This window comes from Cydia fagiglandana, chromosome 16, assembly GCF_963556715.1.
Source record: "Cydia fagiglandana chromosome 16, ilCydFagi1.1, whole genome shotgun sequence".
Taxonomy (NCBI): domain Eukaryota; kingdom Metazoa; phylum Arthropoda; class Insecta; order Lepidoptera; family Tortricidae; genus Cydia; species Cydia fagiglandana.
In genome coordinates this window covers 7590082-7609534 of record NC_085947.1, presented here as the reverse complement: position 1 = coordinate 7609534, position 19453 = coordinate 7590082, and the positions used below count along the sequence as shown (strand labels likewise).

General features: G+C 37.3%; 3 protein-coding genes across 4 annotated transcripts in view; all 3 read right to left on the bottom strand.

Annotated features, from left to right (window-relative positions):
- Window positions 1–2443: 2443 nt before the first annotated feature.
- LOC134671823 (calphotin-like) lies at window positions 2444–3777 on the bottom strand. 2 transcript variants are annotated; one of them, XM_063529650.1, is made up of 3 exons: window positions 3767–3777; window positions 2581–3133; window positions 2444–2550 (listed from the first exon to the last, which is right to left on the bottom strand). In XM_063529650.1, the coding sequence occupies exons 2-3, from the start codon at window positions 3124–3126 to the stop codon at window positions 2446–2448; spliced, it is 651 nt and encodes a 216-aa protein (XP_063385720.1). In that variant the 5' UTR covers window positions 3127–3133; window positions 3767–3777; the 3' UTR covers window positions 2444–2445. The 2 variants fall into 2 exon arrangements, with proteins under 2 accessions (XP_063385720.1, XP_063385719.1); XM_063529649.1 differs by having other exon boundaries at window positions 2444–3133.
- Window positions 3778–8948: 5171 nt separating this feature from the next.
- Window positions 8949–11161, bottom strand: LOC134671821 (hydroxymethylglutaryl-CoA synthase 1). Its single transcript, XM_063529648.1, has one exon. The coding sequence runs from the start codon at window positions 10782–10784 to the stop codon at window positions 9414–9416; it is 1371 nt and encodes a 456-aa protein (XP_063385718.1). The 5' UTR covers window positions 10785–11161; the 3' UTR covers window positions 8949–9413.
- Window positions 11162–18355: 7194 nt separating this feature from the next.
- LOC134671877 (alpha-N-acetylgalactosaminidase-like) overlaps window positions 18356–19453 on the bottom strand; it is a 30803-nt gene continuing 29705 nt past the window's right edge. Inside the window, exons 9-10 of the mRNA XM_063529736.1 lie at window positions 19349–19421; window positions 18356–18492 (exon numbers count right to left, since the gene is read on the bottom strand). Coding sequence (XP_063385806.1) covers window positions 18362–18492; window positions 19349–19421 — 204 coding nt within the window. The 3' untranslated portion in view covers window positions 18356–18361. The remainder of the gene's footprint in view (window positions 18493–19348; window positions 19422–19453) is intronic.

Here is a 19453-nt window from a genome sequence, read left to right as displayed (position 1 = left end):
ATTTGATTTATTTTGATATATGTTATAGAGTAGTCTAAAATAACGGGCAAGGAATTTTTTTAGCTGCCCAAACTCAACCTGTTAGGAGAAAATGGCCTTCAAAGCACTGAAAATTGACCAAACCTTCTAATTTCTTAGAACAGACTTTTTCAAAAAAATTGATAATTAATTACTGGTTTCGTTATATGTTCGTTATTTATTCATGTTCTCCAACATATAAAGAACCCAGTAATTAATTATCAATTTTTTGAAAAAATCTCTTCTCAGAAATTAGAAGGTTTGGTCAATTTTCAGTACTTTGAAGGCCATTTTCTCCTAACAGGTTCAGTTTGGGCAGCTAAAAAAACCGTAGAGCTGGCAGCTTCCTCGCTTCAACTGATAAGCAATATGATAAAGCGGAGAAATGCTGCCAGCATCTACGGTAGGTACTGTATTAATTAATTAATTTAAGATAAGTTTTATCACTTACAAATTTTTAGGTTTTAAGTTTTATAGTTTACATATTTAATTCCGTAAATATTAATGTGTTATCGTAAATAAAAGTTTATCATACGTTTCTCCGTGTCTCATCATCAGCTAACTTATTGACAGGAGCTATACCCCCAATGTGGTTCCATAGGGATTTGGTTTCTGATAAGTTTGGTTAGATCCATGAGGAATTGAGGGAACTCTTCAAGGTTTAAAGGAACAAGCATGGTAATTTGTGTGATTTCTTAACTCTCTCTCAAGTTTTTTCTATCAATATCTAATCACCAATTTGATGAAGATCAGAGATGGCATGAAGATCTTCTCTTACCAAAAATCGAGCCCCGTCGTCCAATTTGAGATTTTTTTTTAAGTACATATATACGTACGTAACCAACAGAAGGTTATGTGTAACCCGTGAAAAAGCCAGGGCGGATCGTAAGTTTTATTATAATATGATGCTAACTCTTCCCTTCGACCCGGCAGTTCACATCCTGTAATTCATATTCATTTCCATAGATGATCAATAGGTGCTGACGTAAGCAAGACCCGAGTCACTTTACTAGCTAGGAATAGTCTCGGAGGGCGGAGGTTATCGCTGCAACTGATCTGAGTGACTGATGCTCGGTTATGTGTTATCAATTCGTAACTGCAATTAATATATTTCCAGACGATAGGTACTGTTTTATGTGTAGGTACCTAAAGTATCAACGTAATTTAGTCGAAGACGAAATTATTAATATAGTAGGTATCGTAGTATGTATATAGTAGGTAGGTATATCTCTATCTCGTAGTTAGATACCGTACAACCGTACTTTGACGTGACAGAGTACAGAGTGTGGAAGTTCCACATTAAACGTCTTATTTTCATAGAAATTTTACGTTTAAGGTAATTCCGCACTTGCACTTGCACTTTTGTCATTGCAAAGTAAGCTAAGTAGGTACAAATTAGGTACGTGACCTGGGACCAATTCAACTTACCCACCATCTGTCAATTTCTCGACTGAGTCTACGTCTCTCTTAAATATAGGTAAATTCATAAGAGCTGACGCTAGATTTGTACTAAAATGTCAGCATTTTCATAGAAAACCGCACCATCAACTTTCGTAAAACGATCTTTAAATGATAGGTATCATAATTTTCAAAATAGGAACCTATGTGCGTCAAGCAAATCTTGTCAGTAGCAATGTAAAGCAAACTAAAGTAGGGCAACACTCAAAGAGTAGTATTGCGCTAAGAAAAGCAGCAATGTACAATGTACATCGAACCAAAACTTTTTTTTCCGCTGAGCGCGCCCTGTTACGTACGTCAATTCAAATTGTCACTCGTGGATTCTCTATTGAAAATGTTTGAAATTGTTATTAAATGGCATTTAAATGGTATGGACGGACAATTTAAATGCGGTGTGTGGTGAATTTGAAGATCTCAAAATAAAATTAGAAGTGGAATATGCCGTTAAACAAGAATGTAATGAATAAAATCATTGCTTCAGCAGGTAGATGTCCTATTGGATTTTAATATTTTATTAGATTTATATCTTGGAACTGTAGGGATTGTAGGCACCTTATCTTTGATTAAGCTCAATTTTATTTAATATATTGGTATTTAATGGCGACACAGCAGAAATATCTCTGGAAATAGAATCGATTCCGAATGTAAACAAAGATGATGGCTGTCATTCGCGATCCACATTCCACAGATAAAACACAGATGACACGCGATTTTCGTATTATTCGAACACAGTGTTGCTAACCCGCGATTTTTCAAATTTGCCGCCGTTTGCTACTGACAAGATTTGCTTGACGCAGTTTATATTCATCGTTATATCGTAGATATAGGTATAGTTCGTAGGAAATAACAAAAGAATCATTAAATATAGAAATAATATATTTCTACTGTCACTGATTTTAATTAAGCTAATTCGAAGTTGTGCGTCCAACCTAAATCCTCTTCAAATCCAGTATTGTTCAGTTACATCATTTAGTTGAGGTCGATGGGGATGTTGACGACGGGAATGGGGACGATGGGGACGGCGATCTCGATGGGCACTGCCTCGGGCTCGGGCTCGGGGACCACGTCCACCACCTGCACGGGTTCTGGGACCACGTCCACCACCTGCACGGGTTCTGGGGCGGAGTCCACCACCACCACGGGGGTGGGCACGATGGTCTCCTCGTTCACTGCCTCCTCGACGACCTGCACGGGCTGGATGTCGATGACGGGGGTCTCGACGGGAGCGGGGGCCACGGGCGCGGCGCCAGAGCTGGCCTGGTTGATGTTCAGGATGATTTGAACTAAGGGAGCCGCCGCATCAGCGAGAGCAGCTGGAATGGGGTTGACGATAGGAGCGGGCACGAGAGCGGGGGACTCTGGCTGCACGGCAGTCACGGCGCCGCCATCAGGAAGAGGGAAGTCGAGGATAGGGAGCCCGACATGGACCGGAGACGGCTCTTCAACGAGGATAGGCTCAGGTTGGGGGAATAATTCGGCCAGCAGATCAGCCAGCTGCTCTTCGAGCAGCGCGGCGGTGGCGGGGTCGGTGCTGGGGCTCTGAATTGCGGCCACGATGGCTTCCAGCTCGGGCATGTTGGAGGCCAAGGACTTTTGGTGCCCAGCGCAGGCTACGGCCACGACGGCAGCGAATACGATGGCGAATTTCATCTTGGTTCTGGAAATAAATCATTTTGTAATATTTTACTTTAAATTAAACCGGTCACTAAAAACAAGGAGTAAGTAAGAAAGGAACACTGTAACAAAAAAAAACAGTATTTTTCGATACTATAAGAACTATTAACTAGGCACTTTTATACGTAATTATGAACGCAAGAGATTACCAACATTCGACAAAAAAAAATTCAAACGGACACATCTTCAATATCTTACTCATCGTCATCAGCACTGCACTTATTTTAAGAACATGCCCATTGTATCGTGAATTAACAGCTGTGGGCTTAAAGTTTGAGTCCAGGTCTATTGACTAGGAAGTCATCCTAGTGCATAAGTGGGCGTTTTTTTAAAAGAACTCAGTTGCGTCCAGCAAACACTAGGAGTATTTTTGGGAATTACGAAGCGTATCTTGAATGTAGGTTCTCGTAAATGCTTAGCTTTGGAATGAATAAGACATGGGTTCCCAATTACAATTACATAGGTACTTAAGGGCTTCCCGAGACGAAAGAAAGACGAGATGTCAAAAAAATTATCATGTAATTTTACTGGTTCTGGAAAAAAATAGAGCAAGGTCTGATTTTCATTAACGGTTTGCCTTAAAAAAAACAATTAATTGCAGTCAAGAGATACTTACAGCTCAATTTTGATCAACTGATGCCGGTTTTTTCGCCGTCTGTCACAATTTATATGTTTCTTGCTAAATTAGTTTACAATCGCAACTGATATAAAATGTATTTATTACTATTTTTATTAACTAAAATTTAACTTTTATTGCAGATGTAGCATAAATAGGTAGGCAGTTTTATGAATACCTAGCCTCATATCAGAAGCCCAAATACATACTTTAACAAGTACAAACTAAATTCGAGTTTTGGACTTTTATGAAATAAAATGAAGGTTCCAAATTCAAAAAGACAAAAATTCCCAGAGAAATACGAGGCTAGGCTACATAATATTATTTAAAAATACCTCTTTTATATCAATAATAAATATCTGATATTCTGAGTTAAACCTGATCGTTTATCCAGTACGATTCCTCAAGACAAAGACATGGCATTCTCCCGTTCAAAACAATAGAATTTAAGATACGCTCCCTTAAATCCTTTGTCCAACTTCATGTTTTGAAAAAAGTTTAAGTACCTACCGCCACCTAGTTAAGTCTAAATGCATCTTTCTCATTTTAGAGTTCATTACGGCTGCGTCCTCAGCTACTGCTTCGAAGTCCAGCGTCCTTTATTTTGAATATTTTAGTTGAAATAGTAGTAATTGTAGTTAATAGGAATGACGTCAAGAGCCGCGTCCGTTATACCTACTTACAGCAGATAGGTACCGACTTTTAAGTACTTCAAGTGAGCTTAGCTTGGGCCCAAACATGGCGGTATACCTACACCCAACCAATACGAGTACCAACAATTCATCAAAATACCTCGTTTACTCACTTATAATAGTTATTTGTTTTACAAGGGGGCAAAGTTGTTGTTTAACCGCTCGTGCTAATATTGATACCCAAGCAAGCGAAAGATTCCAAAATTGAACCACGAGCGTAGCGAGTGGTTCGAAAATGGAATCTAGAGCGTTGCGAAGGTTTCAAAGCACGAGGGTTAAACAAAATTTGCCCCCGAGTGAAACACAAAATTTTTCACCACACCAACCCGAAGCAAATATTAAATGTAAAATATCAAACAAAATCAAATCCGAATGAATGTTATTAAATATTTATCATCCAAAAGTCAATTGCACCAGCAAAAATAAGAAAACAACTCAAAATTTGAATTTGATTACTTTGCCTCACATATGAATAAAATGCAACTTTGCTATCAGTTTTTGAAGTGCAAAGTAAGCCTTTCCGAGCTGGTGTGGTGAAAAAGTCTTTTGTTAGTTTTTCTACCAGGAACTTCGTACCGTACCTAATTTAGTTTTCAGTGACGTATTATGTAGACAAAATTTTATTGACACTTTGTTAATCTAAATCCGTAATTCGGCAATAAATTGATTTGATAAGGCATCTTTATGACTTGCGATACATGTCAATTATATCGCCTTAAACACGAAATGTCGTAAATACACACTTTTATCTGAGCTGGGTAGGTAGGTAAACTAGGTAGATACTCATCCACACCCATCAGTTGCTCATCATCAGTCATCATGTTCGAGTGTACAATCGTACATAGTCTACATAAATCAGCCTAAATTAGGTAAGTACTTAATAATATCTGGAAGACCGAGCTTAGCTCGGAAAACATATAAAAACTCAAAAATGCGCGTTTTCCTAGAGATAAGACCTAAGCAGCGTTTACCTTATTCAGATTTCAGATTTCAGTTCCTCCAAATTACTGACAACTGACATGAATATTTTTCAGTGCGTGTCACGCGTGTACCTATTACCTGTGATTAAATTAATGACTGCTAAATACTAGTACAAGTACCCCTTAATTACACGAATAGTTAATGAAATAAAGTCAATGAGGCTCAAATTTCACGGTAGGTATATACAATATCAACACCACACACACGCATGATATTCTATCGCGTTATTTGCTTCTCTGTCCCTATTGCGTAATCGGTCAATAGAGAGACGAATAAAGCCAATTTTCATTTTTCTCGGTAGTGCCTCAGAGCGGGATTGCCTTACTGAATTACTCACTGAACCACACACGAGATAACTGTAGGCACGTGTAGGTAAGTACACCACTCATAGGGGTTGTGCACAAATCACGCGAGATGTTCTCGGCTACTTTTTGAGCCCCCTCCCACTTGGTGATATGTATTTGGTGAGGTTTTTGGCTGTCTGTCTCACTAAAATTGAAGAGTGATAGAGAGATATCTACGCTAGGCTACGGAGCGTGAACGATTAGCATCTTGTCCCAGTCACACACCGTATCAACGTGCGGAACCGCATGTGATAACCGCGTAAACTTATCACTTTTGCGAGTCTCGCAAACAAATCGCACAGCCCACATTAGTTAAATCAGTCGCTATAATTGTTATCCCTAGATCCACATCAACTAAGCGCAGTCGGAGATCAGCTTATACTGGTGATCGTGGTTCGCCTTTGACTATGCCTCGGTAAGCATCCTACGCTGTATTCCAATTGGTATCTTCGATGACTTGAATGACTTTAGAGGTCAAGTGAAAGCAAATACAAAAGTCTGGTATAAAATAATAATGAGTAATTACTCTGTAATTACCATATAAATATTATATGGAAATGTAGTTTTTAATATGTATTACTTATATATAGTGATCTAAAGTTAGACCAAGAAAAGCCTGCAGCGCTTTTGATATCCCACGCAGTGCAAATGTTATTTTAAACGTCAAATAAATAACACTTGCACTGTGTGGGCTATCAAAAGCGCTGCAGACTTTTCTTGGTCTAACTCTAGTAATACTTATAGGAGGTAATAATAGTATTACCTAATTACACCGGTGATGGCGATATTGAACCTCTAAAGAGACTGTTTGCCTCCCTACATGTGTTTTATCGCTTGTACGAGATACCGCTAGTAGTACACCAAACATTGCCAATCGGGGGAAATAATTCGCGTATAAGCCAATTTTGGCATGGTTGTAAGAAGTTGTAAGGAATGGTGTATTAAACAAGATACTTAAAGTACCGGGGGGTGGGGGTGAAACCCCCCCTTACCCGTTATCTTCACCCCTACCCCCAGGTACTTTAAGTATCTTGTTTAATACACTATTAAAAACACAATACATATAAGTATATTAAATTAATGGTGTTTAATACACCATTAATACACGAATTATTTCCCCTGTCATTCCTTCGTTTGGTGCCCTATAGCCATAGGCCACCATCAGCGCATCATGTGAGACTTATGACAACTACATCTTAATCGTAGATCAATAGGTACTTCTATTGTCTCGTACAAGCATTGACGTAAGATGTCTGGAAGCTAGGTCTGGTAAATAGCACTGATGTTACTATAAGTAATATAAGTAGGTATATTGCGTCATATTTGTATTTGCTTGAAATTAACAAGAATATCTAGCTAATTTACATAAGCAACATGAACAGTAGGTACCTACGAGTAGATATCATTGCAATCTGCCAAGTGGATTGGTATGATATCAGATTCAAGTGCGAAGTCTAATTGCTCTCGTATCGATATATCCACTTAGAGCTGTTTCCCATTGACGTCCAGTTTTTTTTGCGGGTACGGTTTTTTGCAGGATCCCGTTTTAGTAGTATAGATGGTAATATAGTAACTTTTACACGAGGATCCTGTTTGCGGGATCCTGCATGCATGAGAAAATTGGATCCTGCAAAAAACCGTACCCGCAAAAAACTGAACGTCAGTGGGAAACAGCTCTTAAGTGCCATAGGTAAGTAAGTTTCTTATGTATTAGAAGAGACCATAAAATCCAGTAAACCTACTTTAACTTTACCTTTAGTTTTTATACTTATTAAAATAACGTTAAAAATATTAACAAGTAACTTTATCTTACGTTTACCCTACGAACCAGGGCTATAACCGCGAAAATCGAAGTTCGCAAATTGCGGGCATTTTTCTCTGTCACTCTAATTGCAGCCTCATTGGAGTGGGAGAGAATGATCCCCGCAATTTGCGAATTTCGGTTTTCGCGGTAGCCTCTCAGACTTATAGGCACAAACAGTAACACTCCTAACTGTACATCGGTGGACCTTTTTACAAAAGACATAAGGTCCACCGATGTACAGTTAACACTTAACAGTGTGGGCGAAAATACAATAAAAAAAAATTTAGGGTACCATTTCGCACTTTGTGACAGGGCCAATTTTTGAAATCCGTGCACTCGTATTCGTGTATTTCCCCTACTAGGCGTTTAAATTCTACTAATAGAATTGCAATCGAGTGGTCAGTACCACTAGATTCCAAGCTTCGATCGCTCGTATTTCAAAAATTAGCATTTCGCAGTTTTACACCGATTTTCGAGTGACGAAATCGAGCGATCGAAATTCAAAAATCGGCCCCCTGTACTAGTGTACTCGTACCAGTGACAATCAATATGTAAAACGCTAAGGCCCATAGAGAACCTAATCTAAAGCGTCATACTCGTGAACGGGTGCTGTTTGTGGAGACTGGTCTGTTAAGCTAACACGAGCTATTAGCTATATATACTATACTTAGTAACTTTTATTAATTAATTACAGTGAGACGCCTCATTCTGTTCTCGCATGTTTCTTTTCTTTTAATGAATGTATTAATTATACAGGATATTGACTCTTGGAGACCTTATACATCTCTAAGGATAACTTGATAAACTATATAATCTTATAGTTCTGACACCTAGAGACATTTACACCTCTAAATATTATAGATTTTTTTTGTGTGTGTTTTTTTATCTGTATTTTGTATGTAATTCGACATTAAGAGACCATATACATCTCTTAGTAATTGTAATACGTTAGATTGAATTGTTAGTTTTATTTTATAAAATTGTTGATGTTATTATTTTTGCTTTTATGTAAATTCAATGTTGACGTGTAAAAGTGCCCTTGTGGCCTATTTGCTGAATAAATGTTGATGTTTGATGATGTTTGATGTTTGAATGTACTTAAGTATATTAAGTACTAAAAGACCATATATATACTATACTATTGTCACCGTATACTATTGTCCTTGTACTATTGTCAAGTACATACAAAGAAAAAACTAACGGAAAATCCTAAGTTACAATGTAAACTTCATAATTGATACCATATTGATCTTTTAGCAATGACTTGTAAAAACCACTCAGCACCTTTGGTACTCTAACCCCTCAAACAATACGAATGGAGTTTCCATATACGTCACCTCAGCAACTAAAAATAAACACACTCAAGTTTCAAATGTCTATTTCAGTAATAAATAAATTAACAAACATAAATATTCTAATCAAATGGAGACTAAGCACAGTTTGACTGCACCTAAAAAAAACCTGCACACTGATTTCAACAACAAGTATTGTTTAACATACATACTATAATTTAAAATTCATAAAACATCAGCATACTAACACTTATAAGATACTTCATATTGATTTTTTATAATTTGCATACAAATAAAGGATGTGATATTCACTGTACTAACTCAAACGGACTTTCAACAGGAAAATTAGCATACCCAAGTTGTTGACTCAAAAAAATATCCATTTTGCAGCTTTGCAGAGCACCATAGTTTATTACATGCAGTTACATTAGCAAAATGACAAATTTCAATAAGTGGTAATTAAATACCTAATGTGTAAAAATCCCACATCACCTAATCCCTCACCAAACACAAGAAAACACTATAATTAATACACTAAGCCTTCCTCTCATATGTGCGTCTTCTCTGATCATCAATGTTAACTAGGTAGTACGTACCAGGGAACAGTACATCTATGGGCCCACTCGGTTCATACGGAGCTGTGTGGTAATTCTTTGTTCTGACTTCCATCAGCTCTGAAAACTTGCTAGGCTCCACACTAACTCTCTTATCTAAGTAGGAAACTGTGTCATGTAGGGAAGTTATAAGCTTCTCCAACTTGGAACCTGCACTCATATCATTACAGATGTTAATAGAAAACATTGTAGACGCTAGACCAGAACCATAAGAGAATAAGGCAAATTTCTTCCCAATTAACTCTTCAGGTGATTTACTAATGAGGTAGGATACCAGGCCTCCATACAACGACGGAGTGTACATGTTGCCAACATTGCGAGCGATGTAAAGAGATGGCTTCGTTTTCTCATCAAACAGCTGCTGGCTGTACGTCATGAAAGCCTTTTCAACATCACGGTCAAAATAAGTATCTTCCAATTTTCTGCTACTGAACTCTGATAACCCCGGAAACTGCTTATCCCTGTCTTCTTCAGGGGTATTTAAAAAGTCATTAAAACAGACCCTAGCTAAGGATTTCTGCACTAACTTACAGTATGGTGAATGGAACAGCATGCCGTCTAAACTTAGCAATCCTTTAAAATCGGGGTCAGTCCTCCTCATCTTTTTACAGAATAAATTATAGCAATTATCTAAAGCACTGAGGTAGCATTTGACAGAAAGCTTGCCATCAACAAAAGGGAACTCTGAGGCAAGGTCTGGCTTGTAAAAGTCATATGTGTGAGTCATATATGAAGCTCTTATACCACGGTCAAACACTAAAGGTGCATTTGGGCCCACAAGCATGGCCACTGCTCCAGCACCACCGGTAGGTCTCGCAGGTCCTTTGCCATACACTGCAATGTCACCGGCCACAACTATGGCCTTTCTGCTGTCCCATGACGAGGATTCCACCCAGTTAATTGCATTGAAGAGAGCTGCAGTACCACCGTAACATGCATTTGTTGTATCAATTCCTTCTATATCTGTGGCTCCTGCTTTGGCAAATAATGTCATGAGGAATGTTTTCACACTTTTGCTTTTGTCTATAATGGTCTCCGTACCCACCTCCAGGCGTCCAATGTCATGAAGGTTCAAATTGTTCCGTTCTATGAGCCGGTGGACAGCTGTGATGCACAAGGACTGTATGTCTTCTCGGTCGGAGCAGAAGCCCATTTTGCTCTGTCCGAGCCCGATCGTGTATTTGCCGGTGGACACGCCGTCGAATTTTTCCAATTCCACTTGATCGACGTATTGTGACGGGAAGTATAATTCCATAGCCAGTATGCCGACGTTTTCCACTTTCGCGCCCATTATGGCAGTGTTTCCTCGAAGCGAGTATCGTCAAGCGAATTGCGAGTTGGAATGAGCGACGCGTGACGCGGTTAACGGTTGGTGGTGCGAGGGAGACTGGGCGCCTCGCGAGCGCGGCTGGAGCGCGACGTCAGCAGCTCACGCGAGCCGGTGCCGGCTGGGGCGCGCCATTGACCTACTACGAGGACGGGACACTGGCCGACACTAACCGGTTAACTTTCTTCCACGTTATGCGAATAAACAATGACTGTATTTACGCCGGTGTACGATGCGAACGTAACGTTGAATGAATTGCATAAATTGAATGATGTAAAAATGTGCAACTTATTATAATAACAATAATTTGGTTATGATCCTAAATTTTATCATTATCAGAGACGTGTACAAAAACTTTTGACTTTTATTCTATTTGACAGTGACGTTTAGGTTAGGGAAGGATCAATTTGCTCTAATTTAGTGTCATACCTTTTTTCTTTATGTGACAAGAGAATCACGACCGTAACTCCAAGCAGTAAGATGTAAAACTGTGCGTAAACTCACAAGTGTTTTATGCGTCAATTGGTAATTTCAATCAACTTAACTCAAAAATTAGGTCAATGACCTCAATTTTGTAGAAGTCAAAGAGTTCAATGACCCTTTTAGGCATAAGAATTTTTTAATGGGGCTGAATTACTAAGATTAAGTAAGTAATTGACATATCAATTAATCGCGATCTGTAAACCTATAGTGTTGTTTCTAGGGTTCTTATAACTAAGGAACAGGTTTTTCATTGCCGTAATTAGGTCATCTCTTTACATATATTTATATTTTATTGGAGTTTTGGTACCAACCTACGGCCGCTTTTAACCGCTATAAAAATGGACATCTAACTGGACAGTAAACGAACAGTGGCTAGGCCAATAATGTGATGTGTATTGATGAATTCCTTCGACTTTCACTCCGTTACCTTAACCAACCTTAACGGTGACATCGTTAGAGCAAGGACGGTATTATTGACATAGGTACTTTACAGACCATAGAGTGCCATATTAACAGAACTAGATTCGGACCAAGACTCTACCTACATGGCATTTATAATTACAATAAATGATCTGTGGCATAATTAGATCTGTTTTTTATGCAATATACTATTGTGGGAAACAAGCGTATGGCTCGTCTGATGATAAACTTGCATCTTAGATGGTGATACATGCGCCTTGCAAACTATTTATAGGTACCTATGCAATACCTACGAGGTGCTAGTATTAAATAGATTCACTAGTATGAACAGTTAATTTAAAGAACATTATGTGCGTAAATCTGTAAAGCCTTGGTTTGTTGCTGGTTAAATATTATGATTGATGAAGTATGTATGTCCATGTCTCATCCATGTGTTCCGGACATTTGGAAGCCAACACGTATAAAAAGGTCTTTTCGATACTTCCATGAAATGTAAGGAGTTCACCGAATGAATGCTGCCCTTGTTTAGGAATACAGGAGTCACCAAATGGCGGACGGCGGTCCGCATCCGGACCACCGACCTATTTTATTTTTTTACTTTAAGTACTTAATAAACTCAAGGAGTTCTGAGTTCTGATATGTATTTGCGATCGCGAATACTTATGCAATCCGCTATTTGTATGTACCTACAGTCAACAATACTATTCGCTTAGCACCTTTGCATTCAAACTTCTAAGCAGGGGAGTCACTTTTCTCTGTAGCTGACTGTACGTAATGAAGTAAATAACAATTAGCATAGTGAATTAAATTTAAATTAAACGGTTACAATGTATGGTCTAATCCTACAGTTCGTTTTTTTAGCATTAGAAAGAACTTGCAAGAAGGTAAGCGATCTTGACATGTCTTTTAATTGAAAAACGCTTTTTAAAAATCAAAAACTAGTACTTATGAAAGCAGAAGAATATAAATGATCGTATTAGATTCATAATTGTTACATATTTGCCGTAACTTATTTTTAAAATGTGTTTTTCAATTAAAAGACACATCAAGATTGTTTACCTTATTTCTAATGCTAAAAAAAAACGAACTATAGGTGTCAACGAATAATAAAAACAATAAAACACAGTTATTAAACAACTGTACCGCTATTCGGAACCTAATAATAATATTGAGAATGGCAACCCTGTTGTCGGTCGTATTGTCCTTTTCTAGCATATACGTCCCTCTCTCTCCCACACTCCCACCACACAGCAGTTTGCTTTTTGGCGGTTGTCGCAAAAACAAATTTCCAACTCATTGGCTTGCTGTTTTTCCATCTGGAAGGTCGTGAAGCTAAACTGCTGGTGAGTTTTTGAATTGTACCCCAGTTTAGCTGACTATATTGAAAAACAGTTTCTAACGGCTTTTGCCGTTCGAAATAAATAATTAAAATTTAGTGTCCGTTAAACTATCTAGCAAATAAAAACGATCCGGAATAGTAATGTGTAAGTTTTCAAAGCCTGCCTGCGCGCACCGTGGCTATGCTAATGAAAATACTAAAACACATAATGGTAGAAAACACATCGAGCTGGTAAAGCGTGCACTTGTCACCATTAGAATTTAATTAATATTATACCTACATTAAGTCTCTTCAGAGTCTTATTACTTCTTACTTTAAATCTTTGTGTGTCTATAATAAGTGTTGAAATTAGGTATAACACTTAAATGGTGATGTGTGGAGGCATACCCTTCAGTTTTCAAGTGATTTGTGTTTTCGAATACGAAAGGATCGGATAGTTAATACGTGTTACGTAGAACCTACGTATTAAGGTAGAAGCTTATAGACGTGTAGGGTTTATCTGTCCAAGTATCTATCAGCAACTTGTCGGTTTATCCCGTTCCGGGTTAAATATAATATTGCAAAATGAATTTTTTGGTAATAAACTTGCTGATAAATAACGTGTACCCGCTTAGGAGTCGACAAAGCCCCGCTTCGCGGGGCTTCTATTTCCGCTCTGAGGGACACAAGGTAACGAACAAACCTACATCGCAAGAATTGCATTTATTTTTGTGGAAAGTGAGTACTTCGGCAGTACGTAAACTTAAGTCTGACTAGATAAAGAGATATATTAGCATGGCTCTGCGCAAGAATGACATGGAAATCCTTAAGTATTTCACTCCTTATCAATTTACATCTCTCCAATTAGATCTTAGATTTTGAAAAAAAAAAAAAAAAAAATGGTTAAAATGTAGGTAGATAGGTATCTCTTTAATTAAATAACAGGTACTAACAGCTTAAAAGAACTCTTGCATGTAGTTGCTATATGTGCTTGTATTATGCTATATGTGCTTGTATTATTTTGGATTTGAATAACTTGATTATTCATTCTATATGTAACTATGGTACATACAAGACGGTTCTTTAAGCCTACCTACCTACCTACCTACATAAATAGTACCTACACTTGTAAACGTTTTAAATAAAATCGGAAGCCTGTGACTTGAAAGGGCATTAACAATATGGGAATGTTTAGATTGATTCATTGACGAAGACGCATGGTTTGCTTCATAATTTCAAATTATATTCGCTAACTGTAGAGTTAAAGTTTAGTCATGGCAAATCTCGTCACCGTGAATGACACTTTCTAAAAGTGCCTATTAAAGTAAATCCTTTCCCCTTGTCGAGCGAAGAACTCGCAACTAAGGGAATATTACCCATAAACATAAACTTCATTTGAATGATATTCTTAAGCTATGTCTGTTATGGTTCCACCTGCGTAAGGTGTGCCTAAGAGAATCTTTTATTCAGTCACAAACTAACGTCAAGTTATTTGTGATGATACCAATGTGTTGTGTACCTATTTAAGCCTGCGCAAGGCTGCCATGTTTCCACCTGCGTAAGGTGTGCCAAAGAATCTTTGATTCATTCACAAACTGATGTCAAGTTACTGATGATGATATTACAACCTATATAAGCCTGCGCAAGGCATGTCAGAAATTAAATGATATGGTCATAACACAGGCGAGCGAGTAGGCCACAATCATAAAAATATAACAAAGATGAATATGTAAATACCTCCTTTTGGACAAAGGACAAGTGAAAAGGGTTCTAACAAAATAATGTTCTGGGTAAAAATCAGTCGAAATAGGCTTCGTTATTCGAGGTTTCATTTTTGTTTACCAATCTATTTTAAGGGTCCCGGACACCCTATTGGCTAAACTCAAAATTGGAATAATTAACATTTCTAAAATTATAATATAATAGATATGAAATAACCTAAGATTCCAGGCCTATCTCGACTCATTTTTATTTTAAAGATGAAAAAAATCTTTGCACCCTAATATAAAATTGTGGTCTAGAGACGCTAAGCCTCATAACGTTGGTGGCATAGATAATACTAAGAGATTTAGTCACCTAAATTCGACCATAAGCCCAGACAGAATATTGATATTTAGAATAAGGTGTGGTCAATCCTCCAAGGTCCAGATAATCTGTGGACTCTAATTAAATCAGGCTCACTTAAGCTCACGACACAACATAGCTTACGGTTCAATTCTGAAATAAGCTATGTTTAATATCACTGATGGTGTGAAAATAAAATTACAAGAGCACAAACAGCCTGCTCAAGGTGTACAAAGGGTTCCGTTTAGCGGCCCTATGAATATCTAAAAACCTTTGAAGTCTATGCCTGCTATGACAGACTAGAAATTAATATAAATTATATTTGCCTCGAGAGCACTAGTCTTTCAGTTAACATTTTTACGAGTACCTACCTATGTAGGTACACGACATAACCAAGGTTAGGTACCTATTTAATTATTATATCCCTGACTGGCATGGTATAGGAAAATTGTCATGTGCTGCACAAGCATGTTGGAAATAAAAATGTACAAAACTGACCTAACGGGGCGTTTATGAATGATTTATTTTACACCCTTATGTCTGCCTTGTGAACCTTGAGGATTCGAATCACCTTGATCGTAAGTGCTCCTATGCACAGATTAAGTTTATTTTAAACTACCCATGCACTAATCTCAAAGGCACGTGCTTCTATGCACGGACCAAATATTGTTATCACTTAATTCACTTATCATTATTCGTCATAGTTTGATACTATACGTTTAACAAATGTACCCACCGTGGAATGTAATGTACCCAGTCATAAGGTTTTTAATAAACAGCTAGTGACTTAATGGTTTGCACGAACGATTCTAGTATAACTTCTGGGCGGTCACGTCTAGGGCATGACCCTCTAGTTCTCAATTTATACAAAATTATAGCATTGCGATACTGTTTGCTTTGCACAATGTGAAACAGCAGCAAGCCTTGCGAAAAGGCGAAGCTATTTTGAAAGGCGAGTACTTTTCAAAAATACATTGTAATATATATAAATATGTTTTTGTCGTGGAACAAGTACACCCAAACAAATGCAGTCATTTATTATAATATGTTGGCAAAACTCTGCAAAAGAGTTATATAGTCTGTCTGTACAGTGTAACTTGAAGGCATCAATGCACATGAATCTCTTGAAACATGGTGGATCAATTAATTTACACCCCGTCTGTGTCTTGCTCCTATTACCAAATCCACAAGTTAAGGACCTCAACCTATATATAGGTACCCTTCTTGCTCGAGACCTGTAAAAAATGTACACAATAATTTCATGCAGTCAAGTGTCGGAAAACTAGATCCACACACTTAGCGATATCGTGAATATATATCCAAGAACTCTGTATATTGCCTCCCAGGAGGCGGGATGTTATTAGACTAACCTATATAGTAGGTAGTAGGCCAGAGATATAGTATACAAAAGTACACTGGCCCAAATTAAGTAATATTATATTTCAGAATATAAAATAATTTACAATCTTGCTATTATTGAAATATAAACAAGTAACAATTATCCTTAGTTCATAAGGAGGATAAGTATACCTAAATATCTAATAGATTCGACAAAGTGTTGATTCTAGCATTGGATAAAATAGGTCCCTCTTAAAGGGCCTCTGCGCTGTGGCTTTGGGGCCACAGGCGCCCGGCAAATGGTCGGGAACCCCCTGGTTTCCCACAGCAAATAATGTAAAATCACGAAATAAGCACATAAATTTGTATTTCGGTTAAAAGCACCTATGCGATGAGCTAGGGTTTCGAATTAAGTATCTGATTCCTTATAATTTACACACTGAATAGAGAAAACTGAATACTCAGAATTAAGCAATGTCTATGAATAGTTTACAGAAATTAAGTCACTTTAGCGGTCAGAACCAATAAAGTTTTAAGGCTTATGTCTACCAGTAGGCACCAGATAAAGTAAACCACTAAGAAACTACTCTTACTACATATATATACAAATTATTGAGTAAAATTAAGGTTATGATAGCTAAACTTGAATTTAATTAGAATGACTCTGCAAATATTATTGATAAAGTTCTGTGGCAATTCTACACAAGAACACCACAAAGCGTCATAACTAGTGCCACAGCGCAGTGAACAATGAGTGTTGTGGCTTAAGCTCTCATAGTACCTAACCTTCACACTTTTAAGTAAGGTTTATTTATGTATGTACAGTGACTTGCGTTCTCGTTAGTAAAGCATATAAAAGGGTTAAATGCATTTTATAGCTATAACTATAACCTATAACCGAGTATATGGCTTACAGTCATTAAATAAATTTAGTGATTCCCTATGACATTTGAATAAGTACCTAATTTTATTAACTCTGTTTGTGGTGATAGTGATATAAAGAATAATTAAAATATTCGTCTACCTAATCCCGAGGGATTCTGGAAATAAGAAAGGTCCTGTCCTTGTTATATTCCTGCAACTGCTTACTTTACTATTATAGATAATTATTATCAAATTTGATAAGAATTGCGACTTATAAATAAAAACTACTCTAGTACGTTATTATTTTTATCTTTTCATACTTGAATTACATTACTCCTTATAACAGATGTTGTATGCTCTTTGAAGAGTAGACTGACTTATCACATCTTCTTTTACCTAGTTTTCACATACCTACATTTAAGTAATTAAGTATAGCACCCTTGTGGTGACTCACTTATTCTTTTTGAACATTTATAAGTACATTAAGTACGTATATAAAATGTTAAGTTAGTATCATAATCATAATATAATGGAATATCAAATTGTATGCTTTACTAAATACCTCTCTCCTCACAGGTGTTAAAATAAAGGGTGTACTGCATAGTTAATTAAACACTCATAATATAATAATATTACATATACATAATAAGTACATGTATAATCACATTGGCTTGGCGTCTTCCCACCACCAGGCGATAACAAACACGTCTCAATATTATTATTAGGTTCCGAATAGCGGTACAGTTGTTTAATAACAGCGTTTTACACAAAAATAAAACGCTAATTAAATAACTTACCCTATTCGGAACCTAAAGTTTTAATCCTGCCTGGTGTAAATATGTATAATTTTGAGACAATGAGTTGGAAATTTGTTTTTGCGACAACCGCCAAAAAGCAAACTGCTGTGTGGTGGGAGTGTGGGAGAGAGAGGGACGTATATGCTAGAAAAGGACAATACGACCGACAACAGGGTTGCCATTCTCAATATTATTATTAGGTTCCGAATAGGGTAAGTTATTTAATTAGCGTTTTATTTTTGTGTAAAACGCTGTTATTATACAACAACAATAGTCTTATCTAAGTCATTATCAACATTAATATTCATATTGTTCATCGTATTTTCTTCAGGGTTCTTGGAGTCTTCCTCCGACTGCCCATCAGGGATGAATTTGTAGAACTTGACCCCTAAATGTTAAAAAAGTAATAAGTTCATCGCTAACGATTCAGTGAATCAATCAATTCGCTTTATCGAAAATAGTATAATATGGAATTTGTTGCAAAATTTATTACAATACCAATCTGTCGTGCCCGATACAGAGAACATGGGCTTCACCAGGAGGCCAGGGAGGCAAATCGGGGTGATATTATCAATTTACCCATAGTCTATCCGCTTGCGTCACGCGACACGCCCTTATCAGAGGGCCTAATACTCCCTGTACTCTCCAGGTCGAACTTAATATACTTGGTCAAGCAGATCTTGTCAGTAGAAAAAGGCGGTAAATTTGAAAAATGTAGGCGCGTAGCGATATCATCCCATAGAAAATTTGAATTTCGCGCCTTTTTTTACTGACAAGATATGTGATAAATATTTTTTTTTTTTTATTATGAATGGGCTTACTCATGGCCAGCAGACTAGCCTACTACTAGTGATATTTTTCAAATACATATTTAAATATTCTAATTTGAAATTTACTTATTCTCTGCAACGTGCCCTCACCGTGTCAGGGTGTCTGTGAGATAAGCACAAATATATCTATCGACGTCTAGTACAAACATCACAAGACTTATTGGTCTTCGGAGATTTAGCTATGAAAAGGTCGATTTCGTTTGCGTAGAATTAGTACTTCCATAATATTCCACTTCCAAAGTAAATTCCTCCTCAGGATAAAAACTTTCTGTCCTTTCCCAGGATATCAACCTTGCATCTCAACCATCTTTATCGGTTCAGAGGTTGAAGAATGAAAATCTAGGTAACATACAGACAGAGTTAACTACCGTAATTATAGTAGGGATTATCCCTATAATTATTCATGTACTTTACCTGTAGGATTTATTCGCGTTGTAAATTTCTCATCGGCGCCCAACTTTCGGTCTTCTTCTTCATTATAAAAATCCTAAAGACAAAAGTGATACTGTGTCAATTGGT

Coding starts and splice junctions, on each gene's coding strand:
- LOC134671823 (XM_063529649.1), bottom strand. CDS start 3,126: ATGAAATTCGCCATCGTATTCGCTGCCGTCGTGGCCGTAGCCTGCGCT.
- LOC134671821 (XM_063529648.1), bottom strand. CDS start 10,784: ATGGGCGCGAAAGTGGAAAACGTCGGCATACTGGCTATGGAATTATAC.